Genomic DNA, 21,947 nt, shown 5'->3' with positions numbered 1-21,947 from the left:
TCAAACCCAAGATCATGCTGTAATTCCACATTCCCATGATGCAGCAAGGTATAAATATTCATATAGATAAGGAACTGCAGCATGGTGAGGTTTTGTTTAGACTCCATCTAAATCTCCATCTCTTCTAGCTTGCCCATAAACCAAAGAAGTTTTTTTCAGAGATGGGATTAATCCAACACCTCACTCCATCTTCCAAGCCTGAAATTTTACCTCAAGTCTCCACTGCGAATCCCCAAAAGCACAACAGACCTGGATGGGACGGCTGCACCCAGAAAGGCACAGCTGGAGGAGAAGAGCTGAGGAAGAAAGCTGCTATGGATGGCAGTCAGGGATCCTGCACCACACCAGACTCCATAGCTGCTGACTCAGAGTTGCTATCTGTAAAGCAGGAGCCCTGGGATACAGCCGGACAATGATAGCAGTACCTCCTGCAGCTTGGGAGAAGGCTCTCTTTGGGAAGCCAGACGGCTCTTAAAGCAAAGCAGCCATTAAATACTCAGTAGGACTCTTAAATCAGGAATGATTAGCTCTGCCTCCTTTGGGAGGCTGCTAGACAGCTCTCAGAGTAGCTAGAGAGGCTGCATCTTTCCATGGTAAGGACAGAGCCCAGCTTTTGGTGAGAGCCCCCAGAGGTAGGACAACCCACCAGAAGGACATACAACTGCCAACCAAACCACACGACTCCTGCTCCCTCACACTGAGCTAAGGGGAGGGTGGAACAAACCCAGTTCCCCCATGGTGGAGATCTCCCGGCTCGAATCTGAGAGCTGCTGGCTGTGGCTCCATCCCCCCTGCCCAGATCTGGAAGGAGTCTTTACCTACAGCATCTCCCATGGACATTGTATTTCCTCCACAACAAAGCGTTGCTAAAATGGCTTTTGGCAAACCACAGGGTGAGATTTGCATCTCCTTTAGTTCTTTTGTTTCCACGAAGCAACTTAAAGAATACTTGTTAACACAGTGCCTGATTCAAAAACCTATCGAAGTCATGCAGAAGAACTGCTGCTGGTTTTGGTGGGTTTGGCTAGGTGTGAAATCAAGCGAGGGGGACTGGGCTCTGAACTGTGAGGGCTCTGGCTGTGGGTGCTGGCTGTTCTCACCATTAACTACCCTGCCTTAGGGGTGAGAGTATATTTTCCTCTACAGACATGAAAAATCAACTAGCAGTTGATATCCCAAATACCTCCACGTTAACATGTGGTTTAGAGCTACACCCAAGTTCTGCAATTCAGATCCAACTCTGAAGCCCCGTATAACTATTATCTCCACAGGCACAAATTCAGACTTCTTTCAGGAAATCCACACATGCTGAAAAGTGAGCAAACCCATAGCAAGACCCACCCTTGAAAGACCATAAATGTATTGTTTGTACTCAGTGTTTTTAGACCAAAGAGAGAAGTTCATTCAGTTGAAGATTCAAGGAATGTCATAGAAGGAGGAGCCTTGACAATATGGAAGTACCTCAAGGGGTTGATCCTTCTTTTTGGGCCTTTTGCTCATGAATGCACAATCCAATGAATTGTTCTCTTCATCATCTGAGAACACAGAACCTTTTGTTTCACAGTTTGCCTCAGGTGGCTTTTCATACTTATTGTCCACAGCTACATAACATGGCCATTTACAGTCTAGTGAAGACAAAGGATGAGGAAATCAGTGATTGTTTGATTCACACTCTGTCAAATGCCACCTCACTGCAAAGCCATGCATCTTCTAGGGATTAATAGACAGTAGGTTCACACATCACACTTGAGTAATAGCGGCTGTGAGGTTAGAAATCAAAAGGCTCTTGTTTATGAAGCCATTATAAACTCTATTTGGATTATTTTGCATAGAATTGAGACTAAATTCACAGCCTCTGATGTTCTGGAGGTTGACTCTAGAATGAGATATATTTTTTTAGTTTGGCTCAGGGATAAATAAAATAGCTGATTTGTTGAAACGCTGATTCCATCCATAGTTCCTGCATCCACTGCTTCCAGAAGGAGTGTCCTCTAGGAGACACCAAATGAGTGTTGAAGCCCTCTGGTCAGTATAGAGAGAGCTGCCTGTGGTGCAGAAATATGAAGCACAGCAGCACTAACAGACTTGAAGCTGAGAGAGCTCAAGCCAAGCACCCAGTCTGAGATCCACTGAGGTTAACCAAAAGCTTCACCAGGCACTGAATGGACCCTCAGCAAGTGGGGGAGTTGCTGCAAGACCAGAGCAGGGAAAAGTCTCTCTTCAGTCACTCTAGAGTAAATTTTATGGAGCATTAACTCCAGTGATGGATCTGAAGGCAGATTATGGCTCCATGACTACAGACCATTAACGCCTGCTCAGTGGTTCTTATCCTTGTAACTTATGGCACTATATTTGTGGGACTGGTCACAATCCATTTGCTGCCTTAAATCCAGACAGTGAAGCGAGATGGTATTTTTAATGGACAGTCCAAAGCAAGAGGTACAGAAGAGGACACCCAGCATGATCAAGCTTCCTGCATCTCCACAGTTTCTTATCAGCAGGGCTGGAGCTTTCTCTGATTAACTGATACTTAGGCTTTTTTCATTCTGAAACGTGTCAGGAGAGGAAGTGTTTGCTGTTCAGATGGCATTAACCACAATTATTGGCTCAATACTTAGACTGTTGTATGAACATACATAGAAATAATGCTTTGTGCTTCTTGTCTCAGCCTGACTGTAAGACTCTGCTGGACCAAAGACTAAAACCAAAGAGGATGCTTACACGTCTAATACTTACTAATCCATTTAGATCCTTAAAGCACAGAACTGAATTGTCCAGTAGCTCTTTCAGTTGGGTAACAGAGAGACAAAGGGGAAGTGATTTGGCTGCAGCAACACCATGAGTCACGAGCAGGTCACTGGGGCTCTCTCCAGTGCCAAATTCAAGTCAGCAGCTAAACACTCTCAGCCCCTGCATTCAGCCCACAGGATGCGGCTGCTGCTCAAGAGAGCAGTGCACACCATCCTCCAGCCACTGACCCCGTGTTTTTATCCCTTTATCACCATATGCATGGACAGGCTGGAAAACACCATCGCAGGTTTCCAGGAAGAGCTGGAAGTTGACTTTTTTTCCCAGCTGTACGGAAAATGCTGATAGTCACATTGCAGAGAGGCCCAGGATAATGCTGAATTGGGTTTTTTGACTGTAGTGTTAAGACAACACTGTGGGGAGAATTAAATGTTCTCTAGACCACATGGCAAAGCATATTTTATTTAAATTACTATTTTATCCTTCCACTTGGGAAGTAAGCTACCCAGGAAGAGCCTAGCTTAGGCCCTCTTGGATGTGGAAGCTTGTCCTTGGCACCTCTCTAAGCCAAGAAAAAATGGAGTCAATTTTGTTTTAAATGTTGTTTGTTCAGCAAAGCCTGAACCAAGCATGCCCAAACATGCAGCCTGGAGGCCAAGTACTGCCCCCAACACCAATTTATATGACTGCTCCCAGCTGCCCTCTTCCCCAGAGGTCCCTCAGATGTGGACTGCAGGCTGGACTTTAGGCATTTTGTTTCCAGATAGTAAAAGTGGGTCAGGACTTCTTTTAGCTGCCTCACTGAGGCTTGCACAGTGGCCCAACAACACAGGTCCAGCCATGTGCCTCCATGGAGGGCTTTCCCCAGGGAAAAGAGGACTTGAATGGGACAGGAGAGAGGGGTGTTGGAGAACCGGAATTAGAGCACTCAGTGACCAGAGCATGGAGACACTGGCTGCTGAAGCTGAGAGCATACAGGATCAGGCGAATGTGCCCTGCTCCCTTTCTCCCACAGCCAGCTGCTCCACTACAAAAGGAGACAGAAGGAACTGTCAGCCCTGATAATGCTCCTGTGAATCCCATGTTTTTTTCAGTGTACATTGCCTTCTCCATTATTATTCTCTCTCTTAAATTGGGTGCTGGGCAAAAAAAGATAACCAGGCGGCTCTGCCACCTGCATCATCTGTCTCCAGGGCAGGCACAGCCTCCTGCAGGCTCCTTCGCTCTCCCTATCATCCTGAGCATCACATTCATGTCCTGGAGCTGCTTCCGTGAAGATCAAGAGGAGAGCTCAGCCTCCAAGCTGGCACATACTGCTTTGACCCCCTCAGCAGAGAGGTCTGTAAAGTCCACTGGAAGTTGGTCTGATGCCTTCTTCTCCCTTGCTCCATCTCATGGTGAATGAGGCACTAAAAACCTGCCAAATGGGAACCAGTGTTGCTTCAGCCTCACTGAACTGGAAGAGGGAAGAAGAGGGTCTGTCCCAGGTCCGTCCACTACATTTCTGACCATTGATGAGAGCAGGTCTTGAATATATCAGGCCTGTTCCCCTGCTCACCCTGCCTTGGGGAGAACATCTGTATTGTGGGCAAGCCCAACCTTGTATTGATCTGGGGTGCCAGACTTTGTCCCACATTTGTGGAAGCATTACACTGTTGTGGCACTGGAGACAACTCTGAAGGGCTGCTGCTGCATAAGCGCCAACTCTGAAGTTGGGTTTTTTTGTGAATAGGGTGATGACAGGAAAAAAAAATAATTTTCCGACACCAAGAGAGTGAGTCCTCTGCAGGAGAAAACGTAAAGCAGGGGATTAACCAGAATAATAAACACACATGTGAGGAATTAGTGAGAAAGGAGATGGAGGCTTAAAGTGAATGGATGTTCTGGGACACCAAGATTTGTCTATGGAGAAGGTAAAGACTGAGGAGCAAAACATGTCAGCACTGGCACATGTTTCTTGAGGACAGCACTTGGCCTCAGGTGACCTCTTGTGTGTTTCTAACAGCCATCTTTAGGATACAAGGCTGTGGGGCCTCAGGCCACTATCAGATGTCCCCAAAGTGGCAGAGCCAGCAGTGTGTGCTGTTCCAGGGAAGCAGCTGACAGCCCCAGAGATCGTGTCACAGCCTGGAGGTGACTGTGTAAAAGCCTGGACCATATACCAGATGACTCTCCTGGCTCTCTCATCTTTGGGACACACTGACTCCCCATCTCAGAGCGGGTTGTGTCTTGGGTGTTTCTGTCTCTTACATTTATGGCTCCACACCTTTGCGTGGAGGGGCAGAATCACTGCAGAAATGGGAAATCCATTGGTGTGCCAGGGAGAAAGCTGCTGCTGCCTCTTGCAAATGTCTTTTCAGTATCCAGACCTGATGACACTCCTCTCTTCACTAAGGCAAGACAGAATCTGACTGTAAACAGTCTAAGGAAATGGACCCCTTAATTCCAGTTCCTATCATCCTATCCTGATTCCTTCAAAGGGAACTGATATAACCAACACATTGTGTGGGAAGCCCTGAAGCTGGGCATATTTTAAGTTAAAGTAGACATTCGAGTGCTCTGCAGAGTTGGGATCTAAGCTATTAAACGCACAACAAGGAACAACCCAGCATGGACAAGGGAATGCAGGGCGACACCTTCATCATCTTTAATTTCTGTGATTCTACAAGGGCTAAGAAATCTCACCTGCAACACTCTTTCTACAGCAACAAAAGGGATTCAGTAGCATGCTGGGTTTTTTTCAGCAGTTGCTTTGATTCAGGCTCTGGTCTATGCTGCTGTGTAAATTCGGAGTAACTCCTATGGATTTTCATGAGTATAAGAGGTCAGGACCTGGCCCACTCTAACTACAGATGAGCAAATTACTTTGATCTAGATCCTCTGAAAAATTTGGACACTTAAATACAGTTACAGTGGGAATCAGGCACCCCAATATCTTTGAGAGAAGCTGGACCACCCCTTATTTTGCTGGGCACAATAATTCTTCCTCCCATCACTGTAATTCCTCAGAAGCAATGGGGAAAACCACAGTCACCGACTACAGCCAGGAGCAATGTATTGTATCATTGTAATGGAAGATAAAGTCACTCCAAAGCTAAGGGGGGATAATTCATTATCCAGGGGATAATTCATGTAGAGAAGTTTGCACACCACTTAATAAGAGCAAGAGAACAGATATTTATTATACGATGGCGATCAGCTTCTTTTCCCTGCAACAAAGATAAATTTGCCATCATTTCCAAAAGACATTGACCCAAGTCATGTAGTTCCCCAACAGTTTTCATGGCCAAACCAGGAAGTTAGGAGCAGCCAACTCCACCAGCACACACTGCCCAGGAGCCACAAAACAGAGGCTGATATCCTTTCCAAAGCTGAAGTCAAGTGCAACCAAAGCAAACAAGTCTAATCACATCAACAAAGTCATCCGTTAATGAAAACACATCCCATAAATGATTAAGTTGTTAAATGCTAGTCTATTTCAAACACCTCAGAAGAAAACTCATGCAATCTGTAACACTTACATCAGAGTCCCATAATATTTACATAGAGAAAAGGAAAGAACAAACTGTTAGGAGAAAACATTTGGGTGTAGAGGGGGAAGAAAGATTGTTTCAGAGCACAGAAATCTTCATCTTTGCTTTCATAATACATGTCATTCAACTGGAGTTTATTAAACAACAATCAATGTTTTAACTTGCTGTTCATAAAATGCAAATGTACTTAAAGAACCTACTGATTTTCTATGAAAATTTTTCCTTCCCTGGAATAACCAAAGTAAGTATGAAAGTATTTTTAAATACCCAAACCCCCAAATTGCCATTCAGAGTTACTGTTGCAAAGTGATGCAAATCATCACTGAAAATTTTGATTCAACATTTACTAAAGGGTAGTTTTAAGGAACAAAATGCCTAGAGCTACGTAAAGTGGTCATTTGTTCTTTAAACTCAGTGAGAGAAAGGTTAAAAAAAAAATCCCCAGCACAAGAGCTGGAAGCAAAACTGGCTAAGAACAAAAATAAAACCACCTACATCATTTAATTGAATTAGTTCAGATATATGAACAGCCCCCTTGATGCAAAGTCAATTAGTTTTTTAAGAGTACTTTCCACTGTAATAATCTCATGTGCAATTTGTAGCATATCACAAAGATGGGGTTGGATACATCTAATATACCAATAAGGTGATTTGTTTAAAACACAATTAAGTGAATATCCCATTAAGGTCCTCGCTGAGCTGTACTGCTGATTGTGTGTGATGTCACCTTGTCTTCAGGGTGACAATCACGTGTAGGAAGAGATCCAACATTATTTTGTTGGAAAAACTCCAGGGGCTGGCTTTGAGCTGCAACACCTTGTGGACAGCTGACTGAACACGTTGACTAGGCTGACTGTCAGCCACTGCTGAGCTGTAGTTTTTAAGGTGTACATGAGTGTATCAGTCACCGCTACGGCCACAACCCAGTGGTGCACACACACAAACCAGTCCCATTCACCACTCATGTCCTTACACATTTCTTACATTGCCTAAGGCTCCTAATCAGCATTTTAGTATTAAATGCCCCCTCAAATACATGCAGCTGCAATAGTTCTCCCCATATACAGCTGATTATTCAATATCTGCTAGATATATTTATCATCTGCAAGGATTAAAATCATTCCTCCTTCTCAACCATGCCACAGGTCTTTCAACAGCACCTAAGAGACGTTAGTTGAGAGAACACCACCAAACATAATATTTGTTACTTCTTAAATGTCAGTTCCAAGCAACCTTGTTTAATATTGACCAGCGTTTAAGCATTTACCAGGCACTGACAAAAGGCAAACAGATATCCCTGGAGATTTTCACTCTGTCCTTCCTGAAGGGAAAAAAGAGCTCTGATGTAATTGTACCGTTGTTCCTTAATGCTGCTGCCTGACTTTCCACAGGCCGTGAACATAGAAGAGATAAATCAGAAACCTGTATAAAGAAGGAGTTTTGCCAGCAAAGGCCTGCCTCTGAACAACAGCGAGAAGGGCTGGCATAGAAGCTGTCAAGATGACATGCTGGAGTATATATAGTGGAACACACTTGCATTTAGTGATGCTGCCCAGAGCAAAGGATGAATGTCCTCAATTGCGTCAATGCTTTGTCATGTGCAGACTGTGAGGCCATTTGGAGTGAGACAACTGGGCAGGAAAGAGTTCATCTGTGAAGCAAACAGCTTCAGCAGCACAGGAGCCCACTACCACTGACAGTGACGGATCTGCTCCCGTACAGGGTGAGCTCATGCTGCATTCAGCCTGGTCTTCAGTCTCTGCATAACTGCACACTCCCATGGCACCTGCAGGCCATATCCTCATGAAACCACCATCTTTTGGCCCAAACTATTTTTATTTTGTCCAGTGCTTCTCTCAGGATATCACCTAGGGAGCAGGATGGACAGACTTTTGCTCCCACCAGCCTGTGCTCTCCTAAGAGCTGTGGGGGCTGCTACGAGTCTGCCAGTGAGAGAAATAATTGAGTTCCACCTGCAAGAGCATTAAGACAACTGCTCCTGCCAAAAAGACTGCATCATGGCTCTAAAACAGCCTTTGATACTCTTGCTTGAGGTAAGGCTTGACTATCTGCCCATTTAGATTAGAAACTCTTTGAAATGAGTACTGTTAATGACTGTACCCTGAAAATGGCTACACAGTAGTTTGCACCAAGGAAAGATGACTGCCAATATTTCAGGACAACTTAGTCCTAGCTAAACAAACTTATCTTCTTTCTCCCCCCTGCTTTTCGTGGTGTTGAAAAAATGTGTTCACATTACGTAGTCAGCTCTCTAAGCTACCAAAGCTGCACTTACAAAGGAGCATTTTAAACTGCAGGCTGTTGTCTGAGAGTGCATTAATGCATCTATTGCCTTGGAGACAGAGAAAGGGCAGCCTGTGGAGACAGAATGAACCCTCTATGAGATAGAGCCTTAGCATATCCCTATTGACATGGTCTAAGGGACTGGATTATGTTGGGGGGGGGTGGGGGGATAGTAAAACAAGCCAATCTGAAAGATGGCATGCAGTTTAAACCAGATCAACATGACTCTGGGCTAAATTTGTAAACATATTGGACTGATTACTGCTTTAGCATCATTAAATGACTTTCCTAAGATTAACTCATGGCTATTAAGGATTCAGTGATTCTTTTTATAAGTAACACTTTGAAGTCAAATCCATAAAATTCGTTTAGGCTAAAATTAGAAGGGTGCTAATAAAATGCACTGTGAATACAAGTGTTTCATGATTGCTTAGATACCACCTTAAACAGGCTTTGTTCTCCTGCACAGTGGCACACTCACCTCAAATGTGCTAGTGCAAAGAACCGGAAAAAGACAACAGGGAGGGTGACAAAGCAAATACGAGTATTGGTGTGCCACCTACGCAGTGTGCAAGGAGACAGTGTCAGGCTGGGATCACCCAGCCTCCGAGCACTGATGCTGCACAGGGCTGCGCGGCCCATCAGGTGCAAGGCAGGGGGAAGGCACAGATGGCTGCAGCACGGTGGCAGCACTGTGATCCTTCAGTCCCTCTGCTGCCGTCTCCAGGTTGATGAATGTGCAAAATAAACAAAAAGCACATGAGATAGAAGTAAAGGAGTTACGAAGGTTTTTTGCTTCCACCAACATGAGACGCTGCCAGTCTGGATTTCTTCTTTCTCCCTAGACAAGCTGCTTGGCAGCCCCATTCTCTGGAATGCCCAAATCAGAGGCCTCCCCCTCCTTTCATCTGCCACTGGGACAAAATGCAGAAGGGATATGGCCCAGCTCTTAGCAACCAAGCTAACTGGTGCAGAATTGAAAAGACCACCGGCAGCTAAAGCGTTCACCACACTCATAAGCTGGTAAACACAATAAATGCTGGGGACAGTGAGGGCATTTTTCAAAAACAGCTCTAGCACAGACTGAAGCAGGGAGACTCTGTTCAACCCTATTTTGTCATACAAGGGTCTGCTACTGGGTTTTGCCATGTACCCTGCTCATCCCAAACACAAATGTCCTCTCCACCAACAGAGAAACACATGACAATCCTTAGGGAGCAGAGCAAAACAGGGATGAGACTGAGGAAGATTTGCTCTTGATGCGTTCCCAGTGATTTTACACGAGCTCTGGGGGATACAGGGCAGAGGAGTGGTGCAGCAACAGTGGTACATCCTCTAGAACAGAAAGGACTGAAGTTTTTCTCCAGAGAAACACTCCCCAGCCTTGGGTAACACAGGTCAGTAAGGTGAGAAACACTGCAATACTTGCCATCAGCACACACACAGCTCACGAACCTGCTTGCAGCCTGGCCTTCCCCTGGTTTGTTCCCCTGGTGTTAGGAAACCCAGTGAGTACGAGCGGCAGGAGCAAGCCAGGCTGGGGAACACAGCCATGCCCAAAAGGGATGCGTGGGTATTGGGGCACAGGAAATCCAGCACTCACCTCTGAGGAGTCGGCATACCGAGCAACACGTGCACACTGAAAGAGGAGATGAGCGTTAGGAACTCATCAGGCTAAGCTACTATCTCTAGGAAAACATGTGGCATCATTCTGAGGTGGACTTCATGGCCTCCATGTACACAGAGAGACTATCGTTTCTATTCACCAGCACGGAGCACAGACTCAGGAACGTGCCTCACCCCAGGCTATGTGCCTAATGGGTGTTAAAGCTGGGATTACATACAGCTCCCTGGCTCTGTTCTCAGATCACTAAACAGAAATAACTCCTGACTAGAGGGACCCAGTGCAAAGGGCTGCATGATAATAAACACAGGGTGCAATACTGGGACTTGTAGTGCTACATGCCTGGATTTTTTTCAGTAGATTTAGACTTCTGCAAGCATTGGTGCAGTCATTCACACAGCTCCTGAAGGAAAAATATTCACAGATCCCTTCCTAAATCAGGAACGTGCTGAGAACTCCTCCAGGAATTATATTTTGGTGGAATTACCATCAGATTGAAAGTAATGAAGGGAATTGCATTGCCCCCTTCAGTGCAAATGCAAGTGATTCACGGTTGTTCATAAAAGCCTGACCTTTACAGTTTCATCTTATGGATAGCTTGTGGTCCAGGAAACACCCTAGAAATAATTTCCAGTTTGAGCCTTCCAATTTAATCGTCACAGTGGCATCAATGACTCCAGATAAAAAAGCTTTTGAAGAATAAAAAGGTTTGAGCTCTGTGTGATTTCTTTGGTCATGATTATCCTGCACTGTAGTAGACACTGAAAGCTCTTCCATAGTTTCACAGCCATTTAAAACCAGCATAAACCAGTGCTGCTGCTGCTGCAAGCAGATGTCCCATTGCCCCTTGCACTCTGACCTCCACCTTCCTTCTCCTGTTGTTGATGTCTGTGCTGCTGCTCTGTACTGGCTTGAGGATCTGACCCAGGCCAAGAGCAACCTGGAAGCAAGGACCAGTATTTCACTTGAACCAGCTCCCTGACTGGGATCAGCATATATAAATAAGATTTAAACACATCCAAGGGAAAGGACAGTATGGGGCAGAAGCAAGCAGTTGTGTCATACCCTTTCAAGAGGAGTGCTGGCTCACATCGTCTGGATGCTGCTGTGAAACTATGGCCTTCATATGAAAGAGGTGAGTCTCAATCAACCTCAAGAGACCTGCAGATTTAGCCTCTGATTTTACACATATACGTATGGGTTGTACATATGGATTTTACACATATACTTATGGGGTTTCTCACACATCTTTCTGGAGTTTTTCTAGTTGGTGGGGACTGAACTATCCAGACATATCCTGAATGCTGATATTCCCCCACCTTTGTTCTGTCCTGCAAAGCCTTCAGTGCTTAAGTGCAAAACCAAGAAACAGCCTTGACTCTCTCCTGTCAGAAGAGTGGAGAGTATCAGAAAGCACACTGCACATTTCTGCTTTGAAATCATTCCAGCTGAGAATGATCTCTGCCTGGGGTAAGCTTAAGCAGAAAGGGCACATGGTCTAGGCAATACAGAGGGTGGCTCTGTAATACGTGATCCTCTGGCCCAGACAGCGTCAGCTCTGGACACTGACCATCCCGTGATGCAACACAAGTCTCCTGCCACTGAGGTATCCCCTGACTCACCCAAAAGCAAGGCTGGCCTCCAGTGTCCAGCCCACACTGGAGGTTGCTGATGTCAGTGGAAACCATGAGACGTGTTTGCATCAGCTGTGGGATTGAGCTATGTGACACAGTGGCCAATATCCCACTCCTCAAGTCACATCTGTCACTCACCAGCCATCACAAGGTGACAAGTTTTATCTGCACTGTCCAGGACGCTTTTAATACGGCAAGTTAAGGACTGCAAAATCCCCCCTGCTGTTAATAAATAAGTATCTGTATGCGGATTGTTACTGGACATTTGCCAGAACAGGATTGCCTTGAAAAATATTTGGAAATGTTGTTCTGGAGCTTCCAGTTTTCCATAATGATGAATAAACATGACATTTACAGTTCCCAAAGGAAAGGGGCAGTTCTGCCTGTGGAAGAAGCACAGGTTGGAACATGCATCAAAGCTAAAATATCACAGGCTATCATCAGGGTGCCAGGACACTAAATTGAGAAACACTGAACTAAGAGCAAAGCGAAAGATGAGATAAAAAGGACAGGTGGTGGGCCTGCTACATGCAGCAAGGGTAATCATCGTGTTTCCTCGGTGTGTGTCGATGGAAGGTGTGGACGTGCTTCACAGCAGCCGTGGTGATGTCTCACATAATGTGCTATGTGCAGGGTCAGCAGCCACACAGAAATCATGGCAAAAGCAGCCTTTGCCCCTGCGTGTGGCTTTTGAGCGGATGTGAAGAGAAGGAGAAGGGTCTTTCTGTGGGGTGGGTGTGAATACACCTGGAGCCATCTGCACGAGCGGGACTACTCAGTGTATAGCGGGCACCACTGAAGGACAGCAAAGACAGCAAAAGGTAGAGGGAAAAAAGCAGCAAAAGGTAGAGTAAAAGAAGGAGTAATTCCTTTTGTCTCAAAGGCAACTGTTGCATATTCTATTTCTTGGCCTCATAAGACACTCTTCAGCAGGCAAAAATAAAACTTTGCTGTGTCTGCCTGTGGTCGTTACTAATCAAAGGCCAAACTCTTCACACACAGTGCTTGTGTCAAGAGGGGATTCAGAGGGTCACAAATCCATCTAACCAGCACCAGTCATATTATAAAAGTAACAACAATGGAAATGAAGCAAGCTGAGCAGTTATTTAATGTAGCCTGAGTACAGTGTGCTCCTGCAGCCAGCTTTTGGACAGAGCCAAAGCCCAGTGATGTCAGGAGTCTTTCTATGGGGTTCAGTGCACTTGGAAGCGTGCCTGAGAGATGGAAAACCAGAACCCAGATCACTTCTGGTGCTCACAGGGGGAGTGGGAGTGGTGGTTCATACCAAGAAACCTGAGTTTCAGCACTCTCATCTGTGCAGGAAAGATAATAGACACCTCTTCACTCCCCTGTCTTTCAAAATCACTTTCTTTCAGATATCATATCTGCTCTTAAACACAGTCACACAACAGGATTCGAGCTAAGCAACACGAAGTTCCACACCAGATCTGGCTGTGTTTCCATTGCTCAGGGAATGGGATGCTTCTAAACTCCTGTAACTTTGATCTAAAGAGCCATCCCTTGTCTTTGCCTTAATATGAGGGTGTGCTTCCATGAACTATTTGTTCAGTAGCAAAGCTGGCTTGAGTTGCTCCTAGTTCCTGGCCACTTGATCTCATAACATACTCCCTTGAGTATTTTGGAGGCTCCCAGTAAGGCAGATCAGCAAATTGGTCTGGTATAATCCCTAAAATATAGTAAAAACAGTAAAAAGTACTTTTAATCTGGATCAAACACTAATTTAATGTAGGTTCCACAAGTCCCCTTAAGCTGATTTAAGCAACAAGAAAAAATATGGGCATGTGAATATAACACTCAAGAAATTAAGAACAGCCATGCCAGATGAGATGAAAGGTCTGGTCAGGTCTGTCACCGGTCACTGGCAATAGCTGGCAGCGACCATGGAGGGCAGTGTATAATAAGAGGGTAAGCAACAGCAGTACCTCCTCAGGACATGCTCACACTATTCATTGGCTCACAGCTCAGGGACTGCCACAAACTGAGACCAAGAGCAGCAGGGCAGCTCCCCACACGCCAGCAGGTTTTGCTGTGAAAACCTGGCAGCATGAGAAAATAAGTCCTGTTTTTTCTAGGGTGGGTATGTGATTTTCAGGATTTCTTCCCAAGTCCACAGCTCTTTACTGCTGGACAACTTGAGTGACCATAGTTAGGCTGTTCCTTCACCTGAGAGTAGCACCTGACATCTCATTATCATAAGGCTGCTATTGTCTCTTTGACATGGCTGTCTCTCCTGCGGAGAAAATTAAGAGCCTGTGCTAGATGGAAAACGCATTCTTCAGCCTTTATGCATCCCTGAGAGCCATATGAGAGAAATAAAGGGAGCTACAAAAGCAATCTCATAGGCAATCTGTGTATGTATTCCTTCACCAAAGACTGTGACCCCCGAAGGACTGAGTGATGCTCACACACACTCCCAGGCATGGGGATGCCATTCCTGAAGCGAAAAGGGTTACAACTGCTACAAGCTTCTCCACCTGTAAGGTTGGCTGTGGTGTAGCAATTCTCCCTTCCTCAGGCAAACCCCACGTGTGGGAGCACTCAACACATCCAGTCAAAATAACACTTCAGGTTTCTGTCCCTGCCACAGTTACTGATCATTTGTAAATTCAGGCAGTGACTTTGAGAGCTGCACTTGCAGAGGACTGTCATAGGTTGGTATGGATGGAAGATGTAGGGAAATAGGTGGGGGTAGAAGCACATGAATGAACAAATGGCAGAAGAAGGGCTGTAAGAGTGGGACCCAGATCAGCAAGTCATTAAGATCCCAGCAGACCCCTATGCAGCTTCTCAGATTCCTGGACTGGGAAACAAAGGACAGAATAAAAGAAGGGAAAAGATAAAAAGGGACATTTCAGTTGTTCAAAAACTTTTCAGAGGTAGCGACAGACAGAGCACTGTTACTACGAACAGAGAAACCTTCTTGCAAAACTGGGATCAATCCATAGACAGGACTTTTCCACCGGTATTTTACATGTTATAATCACTGAAGTAAGGCATACAGGAAAACCATATAAGAAATCTTCTAAGGTATTGACCTTAAAATACACAAGCATCCTTATTGACCTTAAAATACACAACCACATGTGACTTTCAGGACCTGGGCATGGGAAGTACAATTTGTTCTGTTTTACAGACACACTGAGGAACAAAGGTATGCTCCAGGTCATACCAGTATTTTGCAATAAAGTAGGGTGTGAATTCATCTGTCCTAACTCTCAGTCTTGCCTCCTAACCACCACACTGCTTCTTCTGCAGATGCAGGACCCGTTCCTTCAAGTCCTCCCTAAAAATCTCCATAAAGCAGGATTTCTACTCATCAAGGGTACAATGTTTGCAGCCCCAGCCAGGCTCTCTATTGAAGTTCTTAAAGTCGTTTTGTGTATCCCAGCTACTGCTGTCAGGCTTTCTAATAGCTGCTTAGAAAGACCTCTTACAAGAAAGGTGAGGTCTTTGACTGAGTCATCCTCATGTCAAACAGACAGTCAGGGGTATTTTTGCTGACTCCATCTGACGTCAGACTGAGTATGTCCCATTATCTCTAAAGCAGGAATATAAAGAGAAGTCTAATGTTTCCGAGGCAGTGGGGACCACCAACATGGACATTTGTGTTATCTGAGGGCTTTGGGACAGGAAGAAGAGCTGTGTGTCAGCTGTTCTGTAGTATCTGCTCATGCACGTACTCATATATGCATATACTACATGTGTATATATAGCATACTGATAGGCAGTAGCAAATTCTGTCTGCCCCTTGCTTATGTGCAACACTCCAACTAAACAAATATGGAAGGTGGAGTGATGGAACCATGCCTGGGCTTGTTGTGCCTAGAGCAGTGTCATCTCACCCTGAATATGGCCCTCAAGATGTGATACAGTCTGGCTGGTAGATCACACTCTTCCATACACACACACACGATAATTATGACTCTGATCAATTCGCCCCTCTAGACATTCTGGCTACATACATAATTGTGCCCACACAAAACAGCACAAGGACTGGAGAGACCATACCTTTCACTTAATCTGATTAAAAGTGAGAGAAAAACTGTAGTCTTCCGTATTGCATGATGCCACCACCTGTGAGTGAAATCACCCTCTGGAGGTGTCTCTCTGTACTGTCTGCAGCTGGAGAAGGGGCCTGCAAGCAGACTCCTAGATTAGGGACCTCAATGAAATCCCTAAGCAAGATGGGACAGATAAAGGTCTTGGAAAGATTTTGCAAATCTGTGTTGTTTCCACTAAAAGAAGAATTAAAACCAAAATCTTAAATTACTAGGAACCAAAAATTTGTGATAAACACTAGGCTCAGTTTGAAAAGTGTATGAACAATTCAATTTTACAGAGATTCATTTTGAGAGATCCTTGTACAGTATTGATATGAAACCAGACCAAACACAAAAACTTTTGTGTGTTAAGGCAGAGGTTTGTGGCCAGGTGAGCTAAGTTCGCTGCCTTAAGAACAAAACTACAAAGGCTGCTCTACACAACATGGAATTAAGATAACTAAATTATGCTTTATTTGTGCCATTTGTTATTTTGGTCTAAATATGTGAATTTTTTTGGTTGTAGGAGTTTTATATAGTGTGTGTGAACACTTTACTTGCAGATTGATTACTTCAAGATTGATTACATACAAGACCTTACATAAACATCAGAATAAAACCACTGTGCATCAACATTAGCTATTTCAGTTTACCTGTAAAGAAAAATTTATTCAACAGATGATGTTAAAAAAATAAACAGAGAAGTCTGTGAGCTATAATTCTCAGAATTTGTAAAGGGCTTGAAGGATACTCTTTAAGAAGGATGAGACAAGACATTTCGAATACATTCCAAAACTAAAGCAAGCTAGAAGGTGTAGCAATCTACACAGGCTTGAAACACAGCAAATGTTTGTACAGACCTCAACACACACAAGCTGAAACTGCTAAATTTCAAACTTGCCAGCATATGTTTCACAAGCCACCAAGTGCAACACGCCTGCAACTTTCTGTGGCTTCTCATCACAGCAGTCAAGTTGCATGATCTTTAGTGGTGTTTGGGAATCCCAGAAGCCATCTGGAACCTCCTGCTTGGGATAACCCTCCATGTCTCAATTTTTGAGATCTAAGCTGCAAAGCTATCTCCAACTAAATGCTTTGTATCTGGGCTCACAAAGATTTCTTTAACCAAGCTTGAAATAAATTTCTGTAACTAAATCCTCAGGAATGGATCTTATTCCCAGCACAATGTTTCTTCCCTTTGTTCTTTCAGAATTTGAAAACAAACCACTGCCCTTCAGAGAGACTTGTTTTCCATAACAGTGCTTATGCAGACATCCTTCATATCACAAACAGCTGTCAGATCTTGGTCTCTGCTTCTAGAAGTGCTTTATATGGGTTTTATTTCTCAGTAGACTTCATCAGTGATAAAGTTCTGAAAGTATAACTGTCAAGTGTTGTAACAGCTACCGTACAGTTTAGAAGAAGCACAAGTAGGCCTAATTCAAGCCAGATATCCGTTAGAACTCGCGCTTATGTTTAGATGACATAAGAGAGAGAGGTTGTATCACCATATGGTGGCTCTGATGATAATAATGACCCTCGTCCACTACTGTGCATTCTTATCCCCTCTTTTTGCACTTCCATTGGCTCTTCTCATTGAAAACTCACCATGGCTTGCAGCCCCGAGTCCAGAGCCTAACTTTTCAGCCCAAATTGCAAGGACTGATGCTGGCTCCTTTGCATGCTCAAGTCCCATCCTTGGTACCAGCCAGGAATAGTAACCATCAAACGATGATATTGTTCTCTCTCCTAAGTCCAAGAGACTCAACAGCATGTCTGTGTCCTGTGAATTCTGGTATGTGCTGCCTGCAATGTCTGTTTCTATATATTCCTGCCAACTGCATGACTTCATTCAACTGTGTGATATTCCAGACAACACAACACTGAAAATAATGCTGGCACCTACCTGAGCTGCCAGTGCCTTCCGATGCACTTCTCGATGTTTTTGGCTGACTCTGTTTGCTACTTGTTCGTACAGTGACCGAAGGAGGAACAGTGCTGCTGCTGTCTCCACGAATCGTCGAGAGATCCTGCATGCTAAAGCTCCTTAGTCTCTCAGACAGGGCCCCCTGTCCCTAGTTAAACAAGCAAGCAAATAACACACATAAAAGTTAGATCCAACAGTGTATTCTGAGCCTTTCTTCTCCCTTGCTCATTGAAATCCATCAGGACAATAAGAAGAGAAAAAATTGCCTGGTCCAGTAACCTAGAGAGGACAAAAATAAGTTAAAGACATAATTTCCTGCTCTTTGCTCTTCCTTTTGAAGTGGTTCTACACACAAAATCATTCAAACTTTTGATGGCGAGCATCTCTGATTCTTCAATGAAGTCCTTTGAACTCAGAGCCTTGGCCACATCTAAAGGAGCAGGATGTTGTTGTATCTTTCTAGTAGGTACTCTTCTTCACTAGGATCTGAGACAAATAGGTGCTTGGCTTCAGAAACACAATTAAATGGTCTGCATCAAAATAACTGACTTTTAAAGTTAATAATCTATGATGATATTCACCCAGCCATTCTCAGTCATAGAGAGAATTTCCAGAGCACAGAAATTTGAAATTTTAAAGTAACAAAAAGTTATTATTAAATGTAAAGAAATATTCCAGTGCTTTTTCATGCAGTTTAAGGAAGAAATAAACTAACACAATATTCTTCTTTCTTTTTAGACTAGTTTTCAATCAAGCAATGCATTCCTTGGGAAAGGAATGTAGCTGTTCTTTGTATAGGATGTGTTGATGAAAAAATGCCTTTCATTAAAACTACATCCCGTCAAAAAGTTGACTATAATTATACCTCTTTCTGAATTCTGTAACCCTCATACTACACCACTGACATAAAGTAAGAATGACAGAAAATACAATCAATACAGAACCTATCTATCCTTCTCTGCTGGCTACATTAAGTGACATTCAGAATATAAATAGCGTAACTGATAAAAAGTACATCTAAGTTTTAACATTTTGTTGAGGGGGGGAAGGTCTGAAAGATACTTCATAGTCTTGAAAAAAATACTGGAATAAATACATAGAGCCTGATTCTAAAATTATTTCTGCTAGTGTAAATTAGGAAAAATTCAACGGATGCTTCGACTGAGGGGAAATCAGAAAGATGGCAAACAACAGCAAATATTGCCCTGTTTAACAAAACAGATAAGGCACATGGTAGCAATTCACACACCACTTTCACTTAGACTTGTATTTGTCAAAGCAGTACGTAAGTGGAAGCACAGCCTGAACACTGCCAGAAGGCTCTAGGTAGGGGCTGGACCAGAACAGGTCACTGCTCCCTTCTGGGCAACAGATTTGAGTATCCTGGCCACAAAACCAGGGTGCAGGTGAGGGGCCACTGCAGAGTACGCTCTGGTGCTGGCCTGACACGGAGAAGGGACTCATCCTGGCCATCTACGATCAGAGGCAAAGACCAAGAACCTTCCTTGCTGAAGCAGTTAGGTAACACTGCCTGTCCCCTAGTGCACTGGCATTAATACACTGGGAAGCCAACGCATTAATTTACCTACAAGTACTAATTTACCAACATCACTTTAGAAATTTCGCATGCAGAGTAGTGGAAAATCAATGCCTCTAACCCATATAAATTCCTTAGCACCTTATTTTTAGGGACTGTAAGTAGACAAGGCATCATGTGCTTATAACTACAGTCACTGTGACACCCTGTACTTTCTACATTCAAGAAAATTGCTAGATCAGTAACCTCCCAACTTCTCAGCCTGAAGCTTTTTGTACAAGAAAAATGGGTTCAAACTTCTCTCTCAACTCCATAACATATCAAATTAGCCACAGGCAGGCTATACATCCTGGACTGCAGCACTTTTCTGCATTGGCAAGAAGCAAACAGCACATGATGATAACTTCTTCAATGCTGCCCAAAGTATCATCAGTAGAAATATGCATCATCTAAGAAAAATAAAATTGAACTGTCCTTTGTAAGGCAGAGTCACCTGGTGGAGCTAGCCGGGAAGCTGCACTGTGGTTTTGTTTTTTTTTTTTCTTCATTTTACTGAACCTGTGGTTTCTTAAGATCTCTCTGTGTATGCTGTGTTTGGCAGCATTTTGCATTTAGCTTTTCTGCAGACAGTTACAGAGAAGTGTCCACACACCCACCATACTCTTCTTGCAGACTTATTTTGCTCTTTCTCACCAGCCTGTTCTATTTTGTGAAGTATTTTAAATGGATGGGGCTTTTTTGCTGGTATACCAAGACACTTCATTTTGCTCATTTTGTATGCTTGGCAGTGGAGTCCCGAGAGCTGATCTTTTGTTAAAATCTCACCTTTGCCATCTCACTCTCCAAACTGCCACAAGAGTTGATGCCTGAATTTTGGCTACTCCTGCCAGTGGCTGAACCACACTGGGATATGTTCTCACTCCAAGAGGCATCTCGTTATTTCTCATAGGCCAGTCTAAGGTACATTTACTCTTCAGTCTATGGCTGCAACTGTCACTGGGCTGGTACACTGAAACTTCCTTGCACGGCTGGTTAGCTGGGTGTGATCTCAGCCGCCCAGAGCTCAGTGCATTGCAGTTCTGGATGGGTTTTGTAGCTTGCACTGAATTCCTGCACAGCCGCCCTCTTCTCAGTAGCTGATTTAAAGCTAACACAAGACATCCTACCCTGCAGTCTGACTACAACAGACAGATCCCTAGTGAAAGCAAGCTGAGAGCAATCAGACCACTAAATAATATTTTGCTGTTGCAGAATGCCTAGACCAGCAAAGCCGGAGGGTTGGCAGTTGATGAGCTGCTGTAACCTGAGTGCTGTAGTCCCACCAGCTCAAGTGTTAGCGCTGCTCAAGCTTTTAACCTCCTCCAAGCTGCTCTGCTCAGCCAGCTAACACAAATACCATTTCATTCCACGGAGTGATTTATGTATGTGGACATGAGTCAGATTAGAGACAAGATTCATGTGTCAGACCAACCTGGCAGGGAAGATGACACTAACGCACCCTTTTGCATTGAAAATGAAGAAGATATGTTAATATTATTGCATTGCAACTTGTGATATAGCAGCATATAATGATCAAAGGCCCCAAAGAGAGCTTTGAAACAAGGGCCCGATATGTGCCTGTCAGCTGTGGGTCTGTTACATTAGCATATAATACACAACCACAGCCTTAAACACACAGTCACAGCAGCTGTGCTAAACAACTTTGGCCTTCTCCAGGAAGAAAAATTTAAAATAGTCATCTTGATTTTTGCTTTAATTTAATCGGAGTTTATAACAGCAAAGATAAAAGTTGCTCATCACACAGATAACAGCAAAATATTACTATTCCTACCGTTCCATGAAACAGTTTGTCCAAATCTCAGAAATGGCAGGGAGAGCAAAGGCTTAGGCAGAGTGAGGACACTGAACACACCTGAAAGCCTGCTGACTTCCATTTCTTTTCTTTCAATTTTTGCATCTTTGGTCTTTGTAGGGAGAGACTTGATTTAATTGCTCCTAGGGCACAACATAACACAATTCTTTTCCAGTTATCACATTTCTACCTGACCCCAAATAGAAACATGACAGAAATTACAATTATAACAGAATTAGGATGATTTCAGAGTAAAATGGAAAATGTTACCAACCTTAATTTCCCTGTCAGATAAGCAGCTGCTGTATATGAAAACACAAACATTTGAAAAGCCAGCACTGTGCGGGTTTGCACTGCTGTAGTTATGCATTTTAGCAATAAAGACTTTACTCAGCTGTAACTCTTATTATTCCACAATAAGATTTACCGTTCATTAACAAAAAAACCCAAGTTAATAGCTTTATTTCACAACAGAATAGATTTAGCACAGCACACATCTTGGGCTGTGTTTGGTTAAAACAATCATGTAGAAGATGAAGAGCAGCTGTTTGGGGGATTTTTGTTTACCATCTTGGCCGTGATCATGCACATGCTCTTCCAACTGCTACAGACATGGGAGATGTCCCAGGAATTTCAGCACACTATGTGTCTGCACAGAGAGAAGATCCAGGTCCTGAAGCTATGTCTACACTGCAAGCCAGAGACATGTTTGCAGCATGTCCACACG

The 21,947-nt window shown here is 43.9% G+C and overlaps 1 protein-coding gene across 16 annotated transcripts in view; it reads right to left on the bottom strand.

Moving 5' to 3' along the window:
• The window catches only part of REEP1 (receptor accessory protein 1), a 71,804-nt gene that overhangs the window by 4,928 nt on the left and 44,929 nt on the right, over nucleotides 1-21,947 (bottom strand). For 6 of the 16 annotated variants that reach the window (XM_074821851.1, XM_074821855.1, XM_074821852.1 and 3 more), the window contains 3 exons: nucleotides 17,811-17,979; nucleotides 10,189-10,224; nucleotides 1,462-1,625 (listed from right to left, as the gene is read on the bottom strand). In XM_074821851.1, coding sequence (XP_074677952.1) covers nucleotides 1,462-1,625; nucleotides 10,189-10,224; nucleotides 17,811-17,979 — 369 coding nt within the window. The other 10 variants (XM_074821853.1, XM_074821854.1, XM_074821862.1 and 7 more) reach the window with 9 other exon arrangements.

The sequence above is a fragment of the Strix aluco genome, chromosome 4, assembly GCF_031877795.1.
Source record: "Strix aluco isolate bStrAlu1 chromosome 4, bStrAlu1.hap1, whole genome shotgun sequence".
Classification (NCBI taxonomy): domain Eukaryota; kingdom Metazoa; phylum Chordata; class Aves; order Strigiformes; family Strigidae; genus Strix; species Strix aluco.
This window is presented reverse-complemented; position numbering and strand designations above follow the sequence as displayed.